At 45.3% G+C, this 19671-nt stretch overlaps 1 protein-coding gene across 1 annotated transcript in view; it reads right to left on the bottom strand.

Moving 5' to 3' along the window:
* Ern1 (endoplasmic reticulum to nucleus signaling 1) overlaps window positions 1–19671 on the bottom strand; it is an 87339-nt gene that overhangs the window by 14382 nt on the left and 53286 nt on the right. Inside the window, exons 8-17 of the mRNA XM_076870652.2 lie at window positions 17621–17743; window positions 14014–14115; window positions 12679–12940; window positions 11165–11243; window positions 9997–10162; window positions 6691–6809; window positions 3773–3961; window positions 1914–2181; window positions 1499–1589; window positions 1004–1193 (exon numbers count right to left, since the gene is read on the bottom strand). Coding sequence (XP_076726767.1) covers window positions 1004–1193; window positions 1499–1589; window positions 1914–2181; window positions 3773–3961; window positions 6691–6809; window positions 9997–10162; window positions 11165–11243; window positions 12679–12940; window positions 14014–14115; window positions 17621–17743 — 1589 coding nt within the window. The remainder of the gene's footprint in view (window positions 1–1003; window positions 1194–1498; window positions 1590–1913; window positions 2182–3772; window positions 3962–6690; window positions 6810–9996; window positions 10163–11164; window positions 11244–12678; window positions 12941–14013; window positions 14116–17620; window positions 17744–19671) is intronic.

Below are 19671 nucleotides of genomic sequence, written 5' to 3'. Positions count from 1 at the left end.
GGGTGAGCTGGGTGTGGTGCACCTTAAACATGGATCCTCTTGCCTTAGCCTCTCAAGTTAAAACTGGCAAGAGGATCCAAGTTTGAGGCAAGCCTCCCCAATTCAGTGAAGCTCTAAGCAACTTAGCAAGATCCTATCTCAAAATAAAAAATAAAGAGTGTGAGGGACGGGGCTGGGACTGCGACTCAGCAGTAGAGCAGTTGCCTAGCACGTGCGAGGTCCTGGGTTCGATCCTCAGCACCACATAAAAATGAATAAATAAAATAAAGGTATTGTGTACACCTAAAAAATAAATATTAAAAAAAAAAGAGTGTGAGGGATGTAGCTTACAGGTAAAGCATCCCTGAGTTCAATCCCCAGTACCAATAAACGAATAAATAAATAAACACATACAACTGGAGTGACAAAAATATTCTACATTTGGTGTTTGTGGTTAAACGGATATATATACATTTGTCAAAATGCATTAAACTATACATTTAAAAGGAGTACGTTTCATTGTACTGTGATTTTTAAAAATTTTGTTTATTTGTTCTCTTTAGTTATACATGACCGTAGAATGTATTTTAACATATCGTACATGTGTGGAGTGGAACTTCCCAGTTTTGTTGTACACAATGGGGAGTATATGGTTGTGTATAAGAACACTGGAAAGTTATGTCTGATTCATTCTACTGTATTTCCTATTTCCTCCCCTCTTCCTTCCTTTCATTCCCCTGTGTCTAATCCAAAGAACCTCTATTCTTCCCCCAAACTTCCCCCTTAATGTGAGTTAGCATCTGCATATTAGAGAGAACATCTGGTCTTTGGTTTTTTGGGACTAATTTATTTCACTTAGCATGATAGTCTCCTATACTGCAATTTCAATCAGGTTCATAAAGCACAATAACAAACTGGCAATCCCTAAAACAACATCCCAGTTGACAGGGGAAGGGAGGCTGTCCACAGGGGCCATGGCAAAGCTGTCAGTGGCCCTTCGCACCTAAAGGCCAGTCATACCCACCTCCTGCAGGGTGGCTGCACACAACTCAATGGCAATATATTGGAACTGCCGGTCCCTCTCCGTGCAGAAATAACGGATGACATTCGGGTGCTCATCTGATTCTCGCAACAACTGGACCTCACGGTCTGCAAAGCTAAAACACTCGGGGAGGATCCTCTTCACAGCCACATCACGGTTGTCAAACATGCCCCTGTAGGACAAGGAGCAACAGTTGTGTTTGACTGGTGCAAGCAGGCTATGGAAATGAGATGAGACTTATGGACCCACAGTGTCCTCCTGTGACATAGAGGTCACCTTATCAGTCTCACAGACTGACCACTAGCAACCCCATGGACATCACTTCTCTTTTAGTATACAAGCTTTGTGGATGTGGGTCTCACCTGCCATGGTCACCACTTTGATCCTGTGGTGCCTTTGGAGCCTGACTCTCAGCCTGCAATTGACAGGCACTCACACACTTGGTAGGAAGGGCGCAGGACCGGCCACTCTACTCACCGGTACACAATTGTGCCCTCAGCTCCATGGCCCAGGACATCCTTGGGGCAGAAAGAAATTTTCCCAACTATCACCATGCTGGTTTCCTCATCTGGCACAAAAGGAGAAAAAGAAGAGATTGTTTTAAACAGTTCCACCTAAAGAATTTCAAAGCTAAAATGGCTGCCAGCTTCCTGACCTCTAATTAAGAGTTGGGATTTAAAAGGCTCCACACAAGGGCCAGCATGGCTCACTGCCCATTTATGCCCAGGGCTGCTGTCTCCTCCCCTGTATTGTTTCTTTGCATTAGAAATGGCCCTTTATCATGTCACGGAGATAAGATAAGCAGACACTGCAGAAGGATGGGGTGTGCTCTACGTCTCAGGTAGAATTCAACAGAAAGATAAAGCAGCACCAAAATGGCAACTGGCTTTACCTTCCTCATCCTGCTCCAGGAAGGGGCCGGCACCAGCCTTGGAGACAGAGCTGCCAGAGTGCAGAGAGTGGTTGGAAGCCCTGGGGGACGGGCTGGGGCTGCTGGTGCCTGAGCTCTCTGAGTAGGGGCCTGATGTGTCCAGGAGCTCGACGTCCTGGGTCAATTCTCCAGGCGGATGGAAGGGTAGCTGCTGTTGCTGCAAGAGCTGGATTTTTTCCAGTTCCTTTTGGAACTGCTGGTTCTGGAGCTGCTGCTGCTGATGCATGCTCTGCAAACAAACACATCCAGGTAGGTGTTGTGGTATTCCACAGGGAAGCAAGCACAGGAAAGAAATGGCTCCTCGAGGCAGGGGACCAGGTGTACTTTATGTGACCCTAGACATGAGACCAGGGAGAAGCCACAGAGAGGCACAATCTGTCCAATGACTGGAGGTCGTTCTGCCAGTGCGACCCTTCCCAGTATGGCCATGCCCCAACCTTGGAAGGGCCAGTGGAGGTTGAATGGCTGCCAGGCAGAAGCGAGAGAGGAAATTCTACCCTGGGTGAAGGACTGGCCCAGAGGAAGGGGCTTCTACTTAATCCTAGAATTCAGGAGTTTTATGGAAGTCTGGGAGTTGTTGCAAAGGTGACACTGAATGGGGAGGATGTTCTGAGGTGGGAGGCAATATGGTGCGTGGGGCGAGGCCAGCTCCCCACAGCTGTGTGCTTGATGGAGGTCAGCGCCTGGGCAGCCCACAGAAGGCAGCTAGGAAGCTGGGGCTTGGAACCTCACTGCCACCCGCCCCAGCCACATGGCTGTGACAAGGCAGCATGGGGCTTCATCTATCATGTTGCCTCCCTGAACCCTCACTCCTCTCCAGCACCCTGAGAGGTTCACTCTAGCATCATTAGAAGAGGCAGTAACCTGTGATCACTCTTACTTGGCACAGGAGGATGACTACAGGGGCCTGAGTGCAGCCACAACCCACAGGTGAGTTTTCTAGCTCCCTTTCTCTTAACCTGGGGTTGAAGTCCTGGAAACACCATTTACTAGCTAAGCACCCTGGGAGGAGGCTTAGGTTCCCAGAGCCTATTGACCTCAAAAACTATCAGGTGAATAGACTGTCCACAGAAAGCAAAGTGTGTGCAGGGTTTGCTGTCCCGGGCCCCCGAGGGCTGCCTGAGCACTGCTGCTCTGAGGAGGCAACACTTGATGCTCCATGGACTTGCTGGAGGGATCAAGGTCTCATCCCACCTGCTGCCCCTCAGTGGCAGAATTTTTGCTCAATTATTTCCAACTGAGAAGTCAAAGGAATCTCCACGCTACCATTTTTGCTCTCACTGACCTAAGAGGCAATTTTCAAGGGAAGAAAGGGTTTTGTTTATTATCCCTGTTCTTAAAAAAGAAGGCATAATTAACTACTCAAAATGATCTGAGGGCAGGTTTATAAATCAGCTCTTGCAATCTGTTTTTTTAAAAAACATTAAGATTTAGGTACAAAATTGTCCTTATCTAGAACACTAGCATCTCTAACTACAAAAATTTTTTTAAGATAAGCAAATATTGACTTTCTTTCTTTTCTTTCTTTTTTTATTTTGTGGTACTGGGGGTTGAACCCAGCAGTGCTCTGCCACTGAGCTACACCCCCAGTCCCTTTTTTATTTTGAGTCAGGGTCTCACTAAGTTGCCTAGGCTGGGTCTTGAACTGATGATGAGTAGCTGGGATTACAGATGTACACCACCACATCTGGTTCAAATATTGACTTTGAAATGTGAAAAGAAATGCATTGGCCATTTTTGTCTGATAAAGATGATAGGTGGAGAATTGCAGGAACGGATTGGGCAGTAGGCTAGGTGTAGGGGGGAAGGTTGAGCTTTACCAGGGGGTAGGTGATGATGAAGGCTACCCAGCCAACCAGCAGGAAGGTGCTTAGGATGATGGTAGCCATGTCCTTGAGCATGGAGTCCACAGGAGCCTCAGGCTTGGAAGGCGCACGAGCCAACTTCTCTTCCACATCCTGAGACACAGTGGTTGGTGCATTTTCTGTCTGATCCACCAGGTTGATAACCTGGGGTAGGAGAGAATCACTATGTCATTGCAGAATTTCTGGCCAGATATAGGTGAGGTAAAAGATCAAGAGAATCCCTAGTTATAATTGGACCCTTCTCTAATGTGCTGGATTTTTTTTCTGAGCACATCAAAGTTACATCATCAGATAACTGTTGCTTCTTCCAAGGCAATGGCTCTGAAAGACCACATGTTTCTATAATGATGTTACCATTTCTCAAAAACATATTTCAAAGCAAAATACTTTTGCAAGTGCCTTTAGACTCTGATATTATTTCTTTGTGTGTGTGTGTGTGTGTGTGTGTGTGTGTGTGTGTGGTACTGGGAATGGAACCCAGAGCCCTATGCATGCTAGACAAGCACTCTACTACTGAACTACAGCCCCAGCCTCTTTTTAAATTTTTATTTTAACACAGGTTCTACTACATTGCTCAGACTGAACTCAAACTTGTGATCCTCCTGCCTCAGCCTTCAACTTGCTGGGATTACAGGTGTGTCCCATCACATCTGACCTGATATTCTTTTGAAAATGTTCAATGAAGGCAAAAACTTCCTCCTCTGATCCTAGATTTGATGTCTGGAAAAACTGAAATCATCTGTAACAACATCTGGTGAAAAGCTGACAGTCAATATGATGATATAATTTCACACTAAAAAGGAAAGCCCCCCCCATCATGTGCCTATAAAGTAATGAAGCTGCCTTTTTCTCTATCCCTCCTTCCCTCCCTCACTTCCTCCCTTCAATGCTGAGATGAAGTTGCTTTCTTACATTACATATAAACTTTTATTGTAACTCTAAAACTAAAATAATTTATTCAAGAATTCTACTATTTTCCTAAAGTTTTTAAGAAGCACCAGAAGTCTTTGTTAAAGAAAATTTTATTTAGAAGGTTCAAATCAGATAAAGCTCCAAGCTCCTCAGAATCCCTGAGAAATGTGCCGGTTGCCTCTCATACACCCAGTGCTCCAGGTACTTCCTCTTCTGTTTGCCCAACTAGATGAGCACACAGCCTCCCATCCCAGTGGGATTCCCTACCCACTGGCTGTGAGCCTCCCACACCATTCTCTCCCCTGCTGCTCCCTGGGCCCTCCCAGGCACTTCCAGCTCTGCTCACACCTCCACCCAGTATCTCCCACTGTGCATGGGAAGTGTGGCAGCCTGGTGTGTAGCAGGCAACTGAGGAGTGTTTGCAGAGCATGTGACCAGCAACCATACTCATTTCGTCTATATCTGCTTGAGAGTGTTTGTTTAAGGAGTCAGCCTCATTACTGTCTGAGCGAGAGTATTTTGATGGATTTTAAAAGAACTGTGGCTAAAGACCAGATGGTTAAATATATAAGTCTGGACTGTGGTTACCTCTGGGTGTTACGTTAAGGGTATGGTCTTTACAGTTCTATTTCTAAGTGTTCAATAATGAATATGCACGACTTTAATAAGCTCTTAGGGCAATGCTATTCAAATCACTGCTTTAAGAATCAGTGTATTTCTCCAACCTGGCTGCCTCCAGAGGTAATGGATAAAGACGCTGTGCCCTGAACTCTTATTTAAGAGACCATGATCACCCTTTGCCTCTTGATAAAACCTAAGTCTCTCAAGTGAATCTGTTGTGGCCTTGGGCTCCACATCAGCAGCTGCTCTCATTCCTGACCCTCCCCTAGCCCAGGCACCTTCTCCATCCCTGGGCCCCCATGGTAGGGCAGCAGCTGTGAGGGCCAAACTCAGTAAGGACTTCAGCTGGTGGTGTGGGGTCTCCTCCACAGGGCACCTGCTGTATCCTCAAAGGCTGACCTGCAGGGGCCAGAGCATGGTCTTCCACACCTCTGGTTTCTGACTGGGTGAAGCCAACAGGGAGCACCAGCAGATAAGACAGAGGTGGGAGAACAAGGAGTTCTGCTGGGTTGAGGATCCCTCCATCGCCGCTCTCAGCTCCTGGTCTGAGTTCCCTTCCACTCTCTCCCCTTTCATGAGACCCCCGGTACTGTCCACACCTGTCTGAACAGTCCTGCCACTAATAAACTAGGGTAATTCTCAAATTACCCTAGTTTGTGTGGGCCCTCTCTCTCAGCTGAGATCCTGACTAGCACACCCCGTCTCCACAGACAACATCAGCACTTCAGGGCAGCTGCTACCTGAATAACCTCCCTGTGCCCAAGGTACTACCCTCCAGGTGCTCTGGGGTCCTGCCAGACCAAGCCTCTGCCACTTCAAGCAACCAAACCAGGCAACTGTTAGTAGTCTGACCTTGGCTTCATAAAACTTCAGGTCTCCCCTCTTCTCCAAGCCCTATCCCCTCCAACAGGCTTGTCTGAGACTTGGGAAGTGGTTCCCTTTTGCCCCTGGCTCATTTCCTTCAGCTCTTTCCCTGGCAGCCTTAGATCCAGTGGGGCCTGTCTCCTCACGGCCCAGCTCTGGGCATCCCAGCCTCATTCCTACCCAGGCTCTCACCTCTGCTCTTCCCTTCCTTCCAGGACCTTCCTGCTCCCACCCATCATGCCAAGCCCACCCCGTTCTTCCAGGCCTGCTCCCTCCTGGGCCTTTCTTGTACTTTCCTTCATGAATTACTTCCTGCTCCTCCCCTGCAGCCTTGAACAGTTTATCTCCTTTGCTATGGATTCTGGTGTGGTCCTCTCTCCTCCAGATAGACTGTGAGCTCTGAGGCAGGGCAAAGTCTACTGCCTTATCCCCCAACGCCTGGCAGGAGAGCCAGCAGCTGGCCACTCCTCACTTACGTCTTCAAAACTCTTTTTCTCAGAATCAGCAGGAATCACATTTTCCCGATGTTTGGGTAGATTGTTGGGAAACCTCTCCAGCATCTTGGTAGATGCAGACAGCGGGGTTTCATGATGTCCTGCGAGAGGAAACAAACCTTGATTGAGAACAGTTTCCCAAGCAGTGGTGACATTCAACACTAAACTCAGGCAACAGTCACCACCTGCTGAGGTGTTCCACAAGGCAAACCCTCACATCTACAAAGTGAGAGAAAATGAGAGGCAGCAACCAAAAAAATTTCATCAAAACAGAAATGTCATTACTTGGTAGAATATAGTACTGTGGGTCTCACAGAGAGAATAAAGATGAGAGGGTTTGAGATGTTTGTGAAGTGTCCCAAAGTGAGGCCTGTGTGGGTTCTGTGCCCAGGTTACAGGTGAAGTGTTAGGAAGCCTGTTCAGAGTCCAAGGAGCTCTTCTTCCACGCTCTAACCAGCATCCCTTCTGAGCAGCACAGCTTCTCAGTGCAGTGCCAGCCCCAGCCTCAGCTTCTGTCTGAGGACGTGGTGAGTCACTCATAAGACAGCAAGAGAGCACATCTGCCAGATGGATGTGGGGTGTCGCAGCTCTCTGAATGCCCACATACCATTCTCCTCACAACTAGTTCATGACTATCTATCATTCAATACACATTTATTGAGCATCTGCTGGATTTAAATTACCATAAGAGAGATGACTAAAATTGGGACCTGGGATATCATGTTAATTGAGATAATCTACTTATCTCAATTAAATGTCTCCAGTGTGGCCTAAAATGGCCAGGCTGCCTCCTCATCATGGCTGCTGGCTGTCAGGCTCTATTCTGTTTTCTCACTTGGATCACACCTCACTGATTCAGGTTTCTCTCACCTTACTACCTCTCCATTATTCTCCCAAACCCATCAGAAGCTGTGACACAAATGGGAGAAGAAAACTAGCAGGATCTAGTCTAGGCTGGGTGTTTCTTGACCTGGAAAATCCTCCTGCAGTCCTTCATCCAGCCTCCATCTCTTCTCACCTACAGCTTAACATCATCTTGAAAGGAAACCCACTTTTGAACAATTACCAAGGATCCCTGAGACACGCCGATGCTCAGGGGCAGGGTCTCCCACCTTGTGACTACCCACTTCAGACCCCTGGTATGCTCAGGAATCTGAATGTGGATAACTGCAGGTAACTGAGGCCACTGACAAGAGACCTACAGCTAAGAGAAATGAGGTGCCACGCGCCACTCTGCTGCAGCATCCTACCTGCCCCTTTCCCCAACGCTCACACTTAGTGCTCCCACCTGTCTATAGGACGCCTACCAAGAGGGTGCTATGGAAGTCCTAAGCCCAAACTCCCTGTCTCTCCTACAGTTCTTAATAGTACCTGGCCTTTGTGATTTATTTATCTATCAGCATCAATTAGGTCCTGGACCTCCGGCATCAGGCCCTCCAGGGCTGGTCCATGCCTCATTGACAAAGCTTTGGGTGATGCTGGGAGCATCACAGGTTAGGACCACTGTTTAGGGCAACCATAGATTATGCCTCTCAAGCTCATGAGGCTATTCTGTCTTTAAAATGAGCGTGAACTTGGGGTGTCTTTAATCTCTTTCACAAAAACCAAACTGAAGGACATACATGGATGTAAAGGGGTACACCACATGGCCCTAGTCTGCAAGAAGATTGTCAGTACTCCCTCTGCGTTATTTAAAAATGACTACCTGTGGAGTTCCTCAGAGGGTACCTCAGAATTGTGAGATCCTTATTTAACTACTTCTTTATAATTTGTTAAGTTTCCTAGTCTTCATTCTTGCACAAACCATTTTAAAGGGATCTAATTTTACAACTTAGCCATAAAGACCTTCCCCCCATGTTTTTTTTGTATTCTCCTCAGTGTCACTTCTTCATCACTGGCAGGCAGTTCACGTACCCCTTAACTGGTACAGAAAACTGAAAAGCCTTGTAAGTTTAATGACCTCTGCTCAATTAGCTATTTTTTTTCCATCATGGGTCCACTTGGGCATACATCCCAAATTACTTCTGTAAGAAAGGAGTAGAAATCTTTCATTGTCTCCTTTGCCTATTATTTGTTAAAAACAATAAGGAAAAAAAAAAACGGATACAAGGAATCAGGAGGAAGACAAAACAGAGCTGGGCAACCTGTAAAGGGCACCTCAGGGCTCAGGCACACCAGGTTCCCCACCACAGCTCCTAGGCACACAGCTCCATCTAGACCCACTGCCTGGTAGGTCATGATGCTTCCTAGGTATCGGGTCTCCCAGCTGTCCTCATCCCTGTGCCAGAGATCCAGCACTCACCTCTTTCTGCAAGTGCCAAGAGGAAGAGGATGGGGAGAAGAAGCCTTGTCAACTTCCATGGCATTCTGGCATCCCTACCAGCCTTCTGGCCTGCCCCGCTGGGATTTATCCCTACCTTTGCCTGGGAGACAGCGCCATTTGGAGTGTGTCTGTGTGTGTGTGTGTGTGTGTGTGTGTGTGTGTGTGTGAGAGAGAGAGAGAGAACGGGGGGGAGGGAGAGAGAGAAGGAAAAATAAGAAGAGCAGACGTGATTCAAGAAAACTCCATCTTGCTCAATTACTTAGGACACTTTCTGGGAACACAAAGCCTCTCACCTGTCAACTCCACCTCTAACCCTATAACCTCTGGCAGGGCCTCCAGTTCAACCTCAGGACCATTAGTGATGACGGCAACAACGGAAAAATAAAGGAAAAGAGTGGGGCTCGGGGCAGCCTTTGACCTTGCATGGCTTTCAATTCTCCTGGTCTTAACCTCTTCTCTCCTGGCTCCTCACCCACATGAACTCCAAACCAACTTCCCATAGAAATAGTCTCAGTTTTCTTAGTTATAAAACAGAAATAAGAGGATTCCTTATACAAGGTCACGGTGAGAAATAAGAAAGAGACTTTTTTTTTTTTTTTTTTGGTGTTGGGGATTGAACCCAGGGCTTTGTACATGCAAGGCAAGCCCTCTACCAACTGAGCTATATCCCCAGCCCCAGAAATAGACATTTTTGTGTCAGGTAATCACACAAAGTTTATGTTACTGTGAACCTGAATTTTGGAACACTACATAAACAATTTCTGAGAGCTCTCACCTCTTTGATAACCTGGCTATCCTGTTTAATCTCCCTGAGAGTAAAATATGTTCCAAGGTCTAAAGACCACCTTGAAGTGACAGAGCACAGTGCCTTCAGCCAGGAGCATTAGAAACCAGCAAGGCCAGCTTTTGTCCACCAGGAGGCAGTGTGCCATCAGCTAAGGCTGCCTCTGGAGACCAGCTCTTACCTATCAGGAGCCAGTAATTCCTCAAGTAGTTGAGCTTGTTCTTCCCTTTGAGTCCGGGGTCAAACTTGAGGTCTGTGCTGGGTGTGATCACACATTCCCCTTTGTCCCCAATGGTGACACCATCAGTCTGGGGGCCTTCCAGCAAAGGAAGAGTGCTGCCACGGGGCTGTGGAGACACAGCATGGTGAGTCCAGGAGCCCTTGCAGGAGAGCAGGTTCCCCAGATCCCACAGAACACCTCCCCAACCATTATCCTGAGCCTTGATAGATCTGCCATGCCTCCAGATGAGCCGTGTCTAGTGTGGGGCTCTAGTGTAGAACACTCAGAGCAAGACACAGGGGCCTTAGGACCAGGCAAGGGAAGTTGCTTTCTCAGAACAGGACTGCTCCACTGACACCCTTTCAGTTCTTAACCTGGGTTCTGAGGACCAGCAAGTGTGTTACAGGCTTCAAGAAACCATGATGAGAAGATCTAAGTGAAGGAGAATGAGTGGCTGTCTACTAATCACAACGGATGCAACTCATGGAAACAATTCCATCTAGGTGCCCAGCTGGTTCCAGCACTGTCCTGCTCACACAAGCAGTAACCAACTTGCTGGGAAGACAAGGTACAAACAAAAGAGCCCAGATACTGGAAGGGTCAGGGTGAGCTGCTGGGATTATAATGCCTTAGACATTCAAAGAAAAGACTGCTCACAGCAGGCTGGTGAGGTCCACAGAGGCTTGGGGAGGTCACAAAGAATGTAAGGGATTTGAATTAGGGAAAAGGAAGAAGGAAGGGCATTTGAAGTGTGATGTCAGTCCCAATAAATGCTCAGATGAAAGATGAACAGGGAACTCTGGGCACCGGGGAGAAGCTGCACTTGGCTACACTAACAGGGTGCTGCAAGTACTTGGTGGTCCTGGCTTGAAGAGGGCCTGGACATCACCTGGGAGCTTAGATTTGAACACAAGAGCAACATGGAATAACCATGCTTCCGGCTTTAGGAGGCTGCTTCTGTTGCATATCTTGCTTTCAAAATAGAATATGGGATGTGCAGAAGCTGCTCTTGAAACTTTCAGCTCTGTGTCTCATGTTCATAACCAGCAGGATGTCCTATATAATTCAAAGTCGTTCTTTGTGGAAAAGGAACAGAAGGCTGCATCTGCAAGCCCCGCAGCAGACTCACCACAACAGCAACCCCCTCATGCACCATGGAGGGAGAGGCATAGAGGCTGGTGGAGTACTTCCCAACATACAGGGTAGGCCTGGGAGAAAAGACACATGTGTTCGAGTCATTTCATGTACAGATTCCACAAAAGAGGGTTTTTGGGAAAGCAGAGTCAACCCTGAATACTGCCCACAGGAACAGCCTCATTAGTCCTGGGCATGGAGGAGAGAGTTGGGTGTGAGGCAGGGGTGCCATCAAGGAATCGGACAGCAGGACTTCATGTTCCAGCTTCATGTGCTGCCTTCCAAAATATAGACAAGCTGCCAAAGGATGAGCCTCAGTTTCCTCATCTGCAAAATGCCAAGGCTGGGCTACACATTGCTCAGTGTAAAGGACCATATCTGATGACCAGTCAGCTTAGCACCCACTGCGTAAGACTCTTGAATGATCCTGATCAGCGCATTTCCATACCACTACCCCTAGTGTTACTACCATGCTGTCTCGGGGCTTTTTAAGGATTCTAGAGGCTCAGCAGAGCCTAGAGGAACAGTCAACTGCTCTCCTCCAGATGCCCAGAGCAGAGGGATTTGTAAGAACTTCTAGTCCCCTAGCTAGGCAGTCTGTTCGTGTCTGGGGCAGTGTGGAGGGGATGGGGCCATGGCTGATGGTGGTATCAGTGTACAACAGTGGGAGCTGCACCTCTAGATGCTTCTGGCTACTACTATCTACAGCCTTTGTGGAGCCAGTTATCTACTAATCACCAAGCCTCTTTCAACAAACACCTTCCATAGGAGCAGTGTCTTATAATTTAGACAACACTTTCATGTACATTATCTTCTTTATATTTCCCACAACTCTGTAAAGTGGGAAACTGAGGCTAGCCATGGTTAAGTGACTTCGTGACAGGTTATTAGCAGGTTGGGATGGAAAACACAGCCTACTGAGTCTTTGATATATCATACCACTTTTTTTTCTTCTGCTTTTTGAAATGAACTCAGCTTACAATAAAAATTTAGAAAATACATGAAGTTAAAAAAAAATAAATTTCTAGCCACGCACAGTGGTGCATGTTTATAATACTAGCGACTCAGGAGGTTTAGGCAGGACAATTTAAGCCAGCCTTAGCAACTTAGTGAGATCCTGTCTCAAAATAAAAAATAAAAAGGGCTGGGGATGTGGCTCAGTAGTCAAGCATCTCTGGGGTTCAAACCCTGGTACCAAAAACAAATAAATAAATAATTTAGATTTCTTCTATTTCCACAAGAGATATAGCCAAATTGCACTGTAGTTATTTCAGCGGTTTCCTTCCCATTCTCACCCCAAATTCTGACTTTAACATTCAAGAGCTCTGATGCATCCAGGGGTAACCCCTGGTATTTATATTCTGGGGTTTCTGATTGAGACAGTCTTGGCTCATGATGTTCCTCAGGGCCTTGGAGATATCTGTCTTGCCCCCTAGCCTCCTCCAATGTAGGGTACACTAAATGCCAGTGTCACAGCTGCCACCCTCCGCCCTGAGTTCCCTGACTCACGTCAGTTTGCTCTTGGCCTCCGTCTCTTTGGGGAACGGGTACTTCCACTTGGTGATGCGACCCACCTCCCCAGACATGAAGGTCAGGTAGCGTAGGGTCTCCACAGCAACATTGATGTGCATCACCTTCCTCAGACCCTCCCGCTGCCAGACGTAGAAGGCCACCACTGGAGAGGCATAGTTTTGAATCCACAGGACGTCCCCAGATTCGCTGTCCACAGTCACCACCAGTCCATCACCATTGGACACAAAGTGGGACATCTCTGTAAAGATCAAACAACAAAAGTACATTCTGTCTCACTCTATCCCACAACCACATCCTCTACTCTCTTGGCAAGCTGCGGTCACTCAGAGAAAACAAGACTTCTGAAATATTCTCAGAACAATTTATGGTTTCCATGAACTTGTTCAGGTTCCCTGATATCAAGACACTGATATCAGGGAACCTGATGCTGCCTGCAGTATAAACCTAAGATAGGACCATTCCCCCAAAGGCAATTTCTTCAGTCATGTTCTCTGCCATTCTGTTTAATAAGAGAGTAAATACTAAGGAGAGAGGAGACAATAGAACTGCCTATTAATCTGAAATTTTATAGCATTGTTTGAAATTCATAGATCAAGCTGCAAATCAGACTTATGAACACCTCACTCACAAAGAAGCATTCAGAGAGAGAGAGATGAAAATATTCTAGGCAGAGTCATATTTTCAGATACTAAGGTTAAGATGATCAAATTGGTTTTTAGTTATCATTTGAGTTGGAGGAGTGTAGATTAGAGAAATAACTAGGGGATGAGCCACAGTTAGAGTAGCCTTCTTGATGAGGCTGTTAATGACACATGCTGAGCCCCCAGTCCCCTGTACTGGATACTGAACCTGGCGGGTGCTTTACCACTGAGCTACAATCCAGCCCTTTTATTTTTTATTTTGAGACAGGGTCATCACTACATTGTTGAGGTTGGCCTCAAACTTGCCATCCTCCTGCCTCAACGTTAAGAGTAGCTGGGATTACAGGCATGTGTCACTGTGCCTGGCTTATGTGCTGATTTTTAATTATAGTGTCCATGGGCTTGTAAATTTCTTCTGTGACACACAGGGACTCAACAAGGTATGCCCTCCTTCCTCTTCATCTAAACTCACTACCATTCTACTTTGGTTCCCCTCAGACTTCTCACCCAGGCCCTGTCATATTGACTGGGACATTTTTACTACAAGCCAACAGCAAGCCCAAAACCCAGTGATAAAGGGTATCTTAAAGGAAATCCTCTTTCTGGAGAGGTCATTTCCCATAGATGGAATGTGCCTGCCAACCTCATGCAGCCCACGAGGAGTACTTACTGTAGTCCATGTCGTCCTCGGGCAGTGAGGCTGCATAGTCAAAGTAGGTGGCATTCCAGCGGAGCTCGCGGGTTTTGGTATCATACATGGTGATGGTATATTCTGAAGAACACAGAGCAGTCCACCATCACAAAGGGATCTAGCACCTAATTAAAGTGTTGACCTTATCTAGTTACAACAAACAAATCCTCCCTAAATTACATGTTAAAAAGACCAGGTTATCCATGTGGAACAAGAAAAGCCAGGTGCAGGAGAACTATAGTCCCAGACACACGAGTGAACCACCAGCATATGTAGCAGAAACAAGTCACCCTTGCTGTGCCCTATAACTCACAGCTCATAGAATCATCAGAAAGGTAACAGTTGTGTTTATCCACCCAGATTTTGGGGTGATTTATTATGTAGCAATATTTATATGACATTAGAAATCATTACCTAGAAGGGGAACGATGCCACAAAAAAACCTTAAAACATGTAACTTTGACTTGGGAGAGGTGAAGGCTGGAGGCTAATAAGAGGACTGTTAGTGGAGACTTGAAAAAGTGAAGAAACCATTTCTGGAACCTGAAAAGGGAAGACCCAGCTTATGAGATTTCCATCGATGTGAATAATTAGTGAGACTACTGTTTATAGTAACTTGGAATGCACTCAGGGGTCTGGTTGAGATTTCTAGGTAAAAGGCAGAAAATGCTGAAATATTTTTCTTAGCCATGTATGCTATACTGCAAGACAATGAGCTAAAGAAATCATTCAGCTTTTAAGTGAGAACATAGAGAAAAGAGAGGGTCCAGGACTGGCTCTCCAGCTAGAAAAGATGCCCAATGTAAAAAAATGACCTCAATGGCCCGGGGTTGTGGCTCAATGTTGGAGCACTTGCCCAGCATATGTGAGGAACTGGGTTCTCATAAAAAATAAAAACAAATAAAACAAAAGAAAAGAAAAAAAATGACCTCAAGGCAAAGATTAAATCCAAAGCACTCACTAGCTGTAAAAAAAAAAGGGCCTCAGGTCAGGGTCAAAATCTAACTCAGAGTGAGTCTACTGAGACCCTTCCTTGAAACTTCAGGAAGATTTAAAGTAGTATCTCTCAGACCCTCTGTAAGGTAAGAAGGGGTATAAGAACCCTAAGAGTTTGTGGTGCCGTAGCACTCTCACATTCCAAAGTAGGGATTCAAAGGCACAACTGTTATCCAATGGTATAGACTATAACTTGACACATGAGAAACCCACAAAGTTTTTAAAGGAGTAATATCACCATGGACTATAATGATCAGAGATAGTTAAAATAAAAGAAAACCTCTGGACTCCCTACTTTCAATGAACAAAAAACAGATTGAGAAAGTTAAAAAATAGCCATTTTTATGGAAAAGAAGGATTTCTTGAAAGACAGAACCAAGAGCAACTGAGAACAATATATTAATAAAACCAATCCTGGAGGGCAGAACTAGGCCCTAATCAAGGAAAATTCCCTGTCCCCCAGAGTATGGGAACCTCAAAACATGTACCTGGCTGGATTTCAGAATTACTAAGGACCAGTATCTGCTATGTGCCTCGGTTTCCTTCCATTTTTGAACAGGAATTGTTACAACAGCTATCCTATCTCAGCATGTATTGTTGGGTTGGGGGAAGGGGCAGGTGGGAGAGTAAGAGAACTTTTCTCTTTCCTTCACCTAATGAGAGGAGGCTTCTACTTTGACACAGACTCCATGATGTTGAATCTTCAGAATAATGCTGTGACTAGACTTTGGGGATCTTGGGAAGGGTGAGTAGATTCTGTAAGCAGAAGGGCTGTAAACTACTGTAGCCTGAGGGAAGACTACAGGGCAATATCTGAAGATCACCACTAACAATTCTTCCCAGGAGTATGCAAGTCACTCTTTCTATTTCTCCACCTTTGGCTCTGGACTGGCTTTGTGACTTCCTTTTACCAACAGAATGCAGTGGAAGTAAGGTTCTAGGACTTCTAAGCTCAGACCTTATAAGGCATTCCAACATCCATGTTTACCAAGTGGGAATCAAGCCGCCATGTTAAGAAGTCCAGGCTATTGTGTGGAGAAAAGTCACATGGAGGTGGACCAAGGTCCCAGACACAGGTGAGCCAGACGTAGAATAGAGATGACTGTCTTCACCCATCCCTTTCTGAATCCTCTACCCAGAAAGTCAGGAATAAAATGGAAACAATAGCTTTACACAGTAATGCATGTGCACCTAATGCCAGAGCATAGCCCAACTCTCTTAAATGTCCCAGTTCTACCTGGAAGTCCATGATTTTTATACCTGGGTAAAGCTGAGACCACTGTAAGGTTTTACCTGATGGAAAAGGTAAGCCAACAAATCCCAAGCAGTCACAACAGTTGAAAATTAGAACGCCTGATTTTTATAGGGGGAGGGTTACAAGGCAGCAGCCTATGACCTCCCTCCTAGGACAGGTAAGGCCAGCCAGCTGTTACAGGGCCCAAGATCAGTTTCATTGATTTGTAGAAATACACTGTTTTCTGAAGCATCTGAGGAAGGTTCTGTCTCTTTCTTCAAAGCTTAGGTTGCCTGAATGTTTAGACCTAAGTTTGGAGCTCAACTGTACATGAATTCATCCCAGGTTTTTAAATATTTTCATTTAATGACCTGCTTTACCTATTTAAAAAAAATATTAATGACACATAATAATTGTACATCTTATAAGATCGTAGGTTTTTGGTATAATATTTTTTGCTTCTAGATTTTTTTTGAGTCTTCTTTTAGTTTTAACTTTTGTTCAATAATTTTCATGGTGATCCTGATGTATGTGAGGTATTGTACATATGAAAATGAGTAAGACTTTGCTCACTCATTCACTTGTTTAAATATCTGAGCACCTACTGTGCATCAGGGAGTATGTCTAGTGTGGAGATAGAGCTAAAATAAAGTCTTACCCTAGGAGACCTGATATTCTAGTGAGAGGGGCAGAAGACAAGCACATAAAACTTATAAATATATAATAATAAGCATTAAGAAAGTGACTGAAAAAAAAGAAAACAGAAAATGGTGTGGTGAAGTGGGTGCTATTCATGAATGTAAAGGGACAATGACAGGGGTGTGATGGCTGCTATGATAGGCCTGTCAATTGCTACATGTGTCCCCAGAATGAGAGAGCTGAGTCAAGTGTCCCTGGGCAGGGTGGGAGCTTTGAAGCAGGGGAAAAGACTTCACAGAGAAGAGAACTCTTGAGCAGCTGTGGAGGAAGAGAGGACATCTACCATACAGGCAACACCAGGCATGCCTGGCAGAAGGGATACCCCATTCTGAGTCGTAAAGAATTGCACTGCTATTTTGAGAACTGCAGGTAGTTCACCCCAATTGGAAAATGTTCTAATGAGGGAAATGCAGCATTGAGGGCTGAGAAGTGACAGCTGAACAGAGGGACTATGTGGGTCATGGCACAGCTTAGACTGCATCCTTTAGGCAATGGAGGCCACTGTAGGGTCTTAGAAAGAGATGCTAAGGTTGTTTGGAGAAGGCAGCCCTGGCCATCTTCTGGAGAACCAGGTCAGGAGCAGAGGCAGGTAGGGGAGCTTTATCAGATTCTTTCTAGAAACAGGTCGATTGTACAAAATGGAGGTTCATTTCTTACCTGTCCGTCCAAGATACAGAAGAGAGGTTGATGGGCAGAGACTATCTGCAAAGGTCGATGACAAAGTCTGCTGCTTCTCACCAGTCAAGAGGTCGATGACATACCAAATGTCCTGCTTTTTACCTAAAGGTCACAGGATACTCTGTCAATTATACTTATTCTATACAGAAAAAAATTATCACTGCTTAAGTAGTTGTTCTAGATATTCTACTCTATGAATGAAATTCTTATAATGTTGAAGACATTTCTACGCTATTTTGAAGGTGATAAAGTAAATGGTAATGTGGAGATAACTTCTTAGGCCACTGGGTCTTACAATCACTTAATAATCTGATCATTGGCATAAAAATTTCTCCAAACCCAATAACTAAGTTATAGTAAAAAAAGTTCTCCTTGGGGCTGTGGATGTGGCTCAAGTGGTAGCGCGCTCGCCTGGCATGCGTGCGGCCCGGGTTCGATTCTCAGCACCACGTACAAAGATGTTGTGTCCGCCGATAACTAAAAAATAAATATTTAAAAAATTCTCTCTCTCTCTCTCTCCTCTCTCACTCTCTTTTTAAAATAAAAAAAAAAAAAAAAAAAAAAGTTCTCCTAACTTTCAAGTTAGATTTTATTGCTTGATTAATGGCCTTTAATGAAAAGTCTGGCCTGTAAAGAACAATCCTTTTCCCGAAGACAAGGAGCCAAATACTAAAGAAATGTACTCAGGTGTTCATCTCCTTGATAACCATAATTCATATTTCTTAACATCCCTACTAATTAAGCCACATGTGAAGAGGATCTATAGTTACTGTTTTTAACTATAATTACCTAGTACTTGTGACTGGTCAGTAGTGCTAGTTGTAACCTGATGCTAATGAGGCCAAAGTTACCTCAGCTTCCCCCTGGGTCAGTATGTTATTCCCAGGCCATAGGTCATACCCCTCGCCTTGGTCAGCTGATTAAAAGATATGAACAGGTGAACAGCACAGCCAAACACCAGTATGAGGGAAACCCAAGGCTTTCGTATCTGCGCTATTCACACCAGGGCATCCTAGGAATGGTGAGGCAGTGCATGGGCCTCTGGTTTGAAGGTCAACATATTCCAAGAAGCTATGACCTTAAAAGTATTCTACGTCCAAGCACTTTTGGAAGCAGAACAATGAGATCCTAGGAAGGTTACAGGGCATTGAATTTGCTAGAGTTACACTCAGTTCTAACATGTGGCATACATGCTGATCCCACACGTATGCAACTTGTCCACACATTGTGAACTCTCTATCCTCAGTAAGATGTTAATATGAAAAAGACTGAAGGTAGAATGAGATTGTCACCAATCAGCTGTGACCATGAATCCTTTCCATCTGGCATGGCATATATCAAGGACAACTGCAGTCTGCATAACCCAGCTACTACCTTAATGGACAGACTGGGGAACTACCATGTTCTTAAATATACTTAATAAACTCACTTAATATGGCATCACACAAAGATAATGGAAACACAATGTCCTAAGTAGACCACAAATGACACATTGCTGGGAAAGGCTGGAAGACCAGATGGTCAGAAGATGGTTGGATGGGCCTGGCATGGCCCAGAGAAAAAAGCCTGTTGGTCATTTCTTCTGAATCCATATGCTGGGGATTCCTCATTTTGAAGGAAGGAAGCAAGAGCCCCAGTGTGCCCAGCAAAAACTTAAAAGCTGGCCTGCATGTGAGACCCAGAAAAACACATAAAGCTCCCAAGGCAGGAACAGGCAATAAGCACTTTCAGTTCCTCAAAAAGAAAGCTGCTATATAAACACAGGCTATTATTACTACTATGATTTCAAGATAAATACAGCTCTCCTTTGTGTTACGAATGCATTTTTATTGACATTTTGGCAGCAAAATGGTACAGAAAAGCAGGTGAGCTGATGCTTTAAAAGCTGTGACCCCAGAGGTATAAAGGCAGCTTATCTAGGCAAGCTGTTAAGTGCTGTTTCTACCAAATATTCTGATAGCAGGAAATACGAAGAAAGCCCTATAATTAATAGGCAGGGCCTAGCTTTCCTCTGTTGGCTCAGACAATTG

Source organism: Callospermophilus lateralis, chromosome 11 (genome assembly GCF_048772815.1).
Source record: "Callospermophilus lateralis isolate mCalLat2 chromosome 11, mCalLat2.hap1, whole genome shotgun sequence".
In the NCBI taxonomy this organism is placed as follows: domain Eukaryota; kingdom Metazoa; phylum Chordata; class Mammalia; order Rodentia; family Sciuridae; genus Callospermophilus; species Callospermophilus lateralis.
The sequence above is the reverse complement of the archived record's forward strand: the minus strand, read 5'-3'. Positions and strand labels throughout refer to the sequence as shown.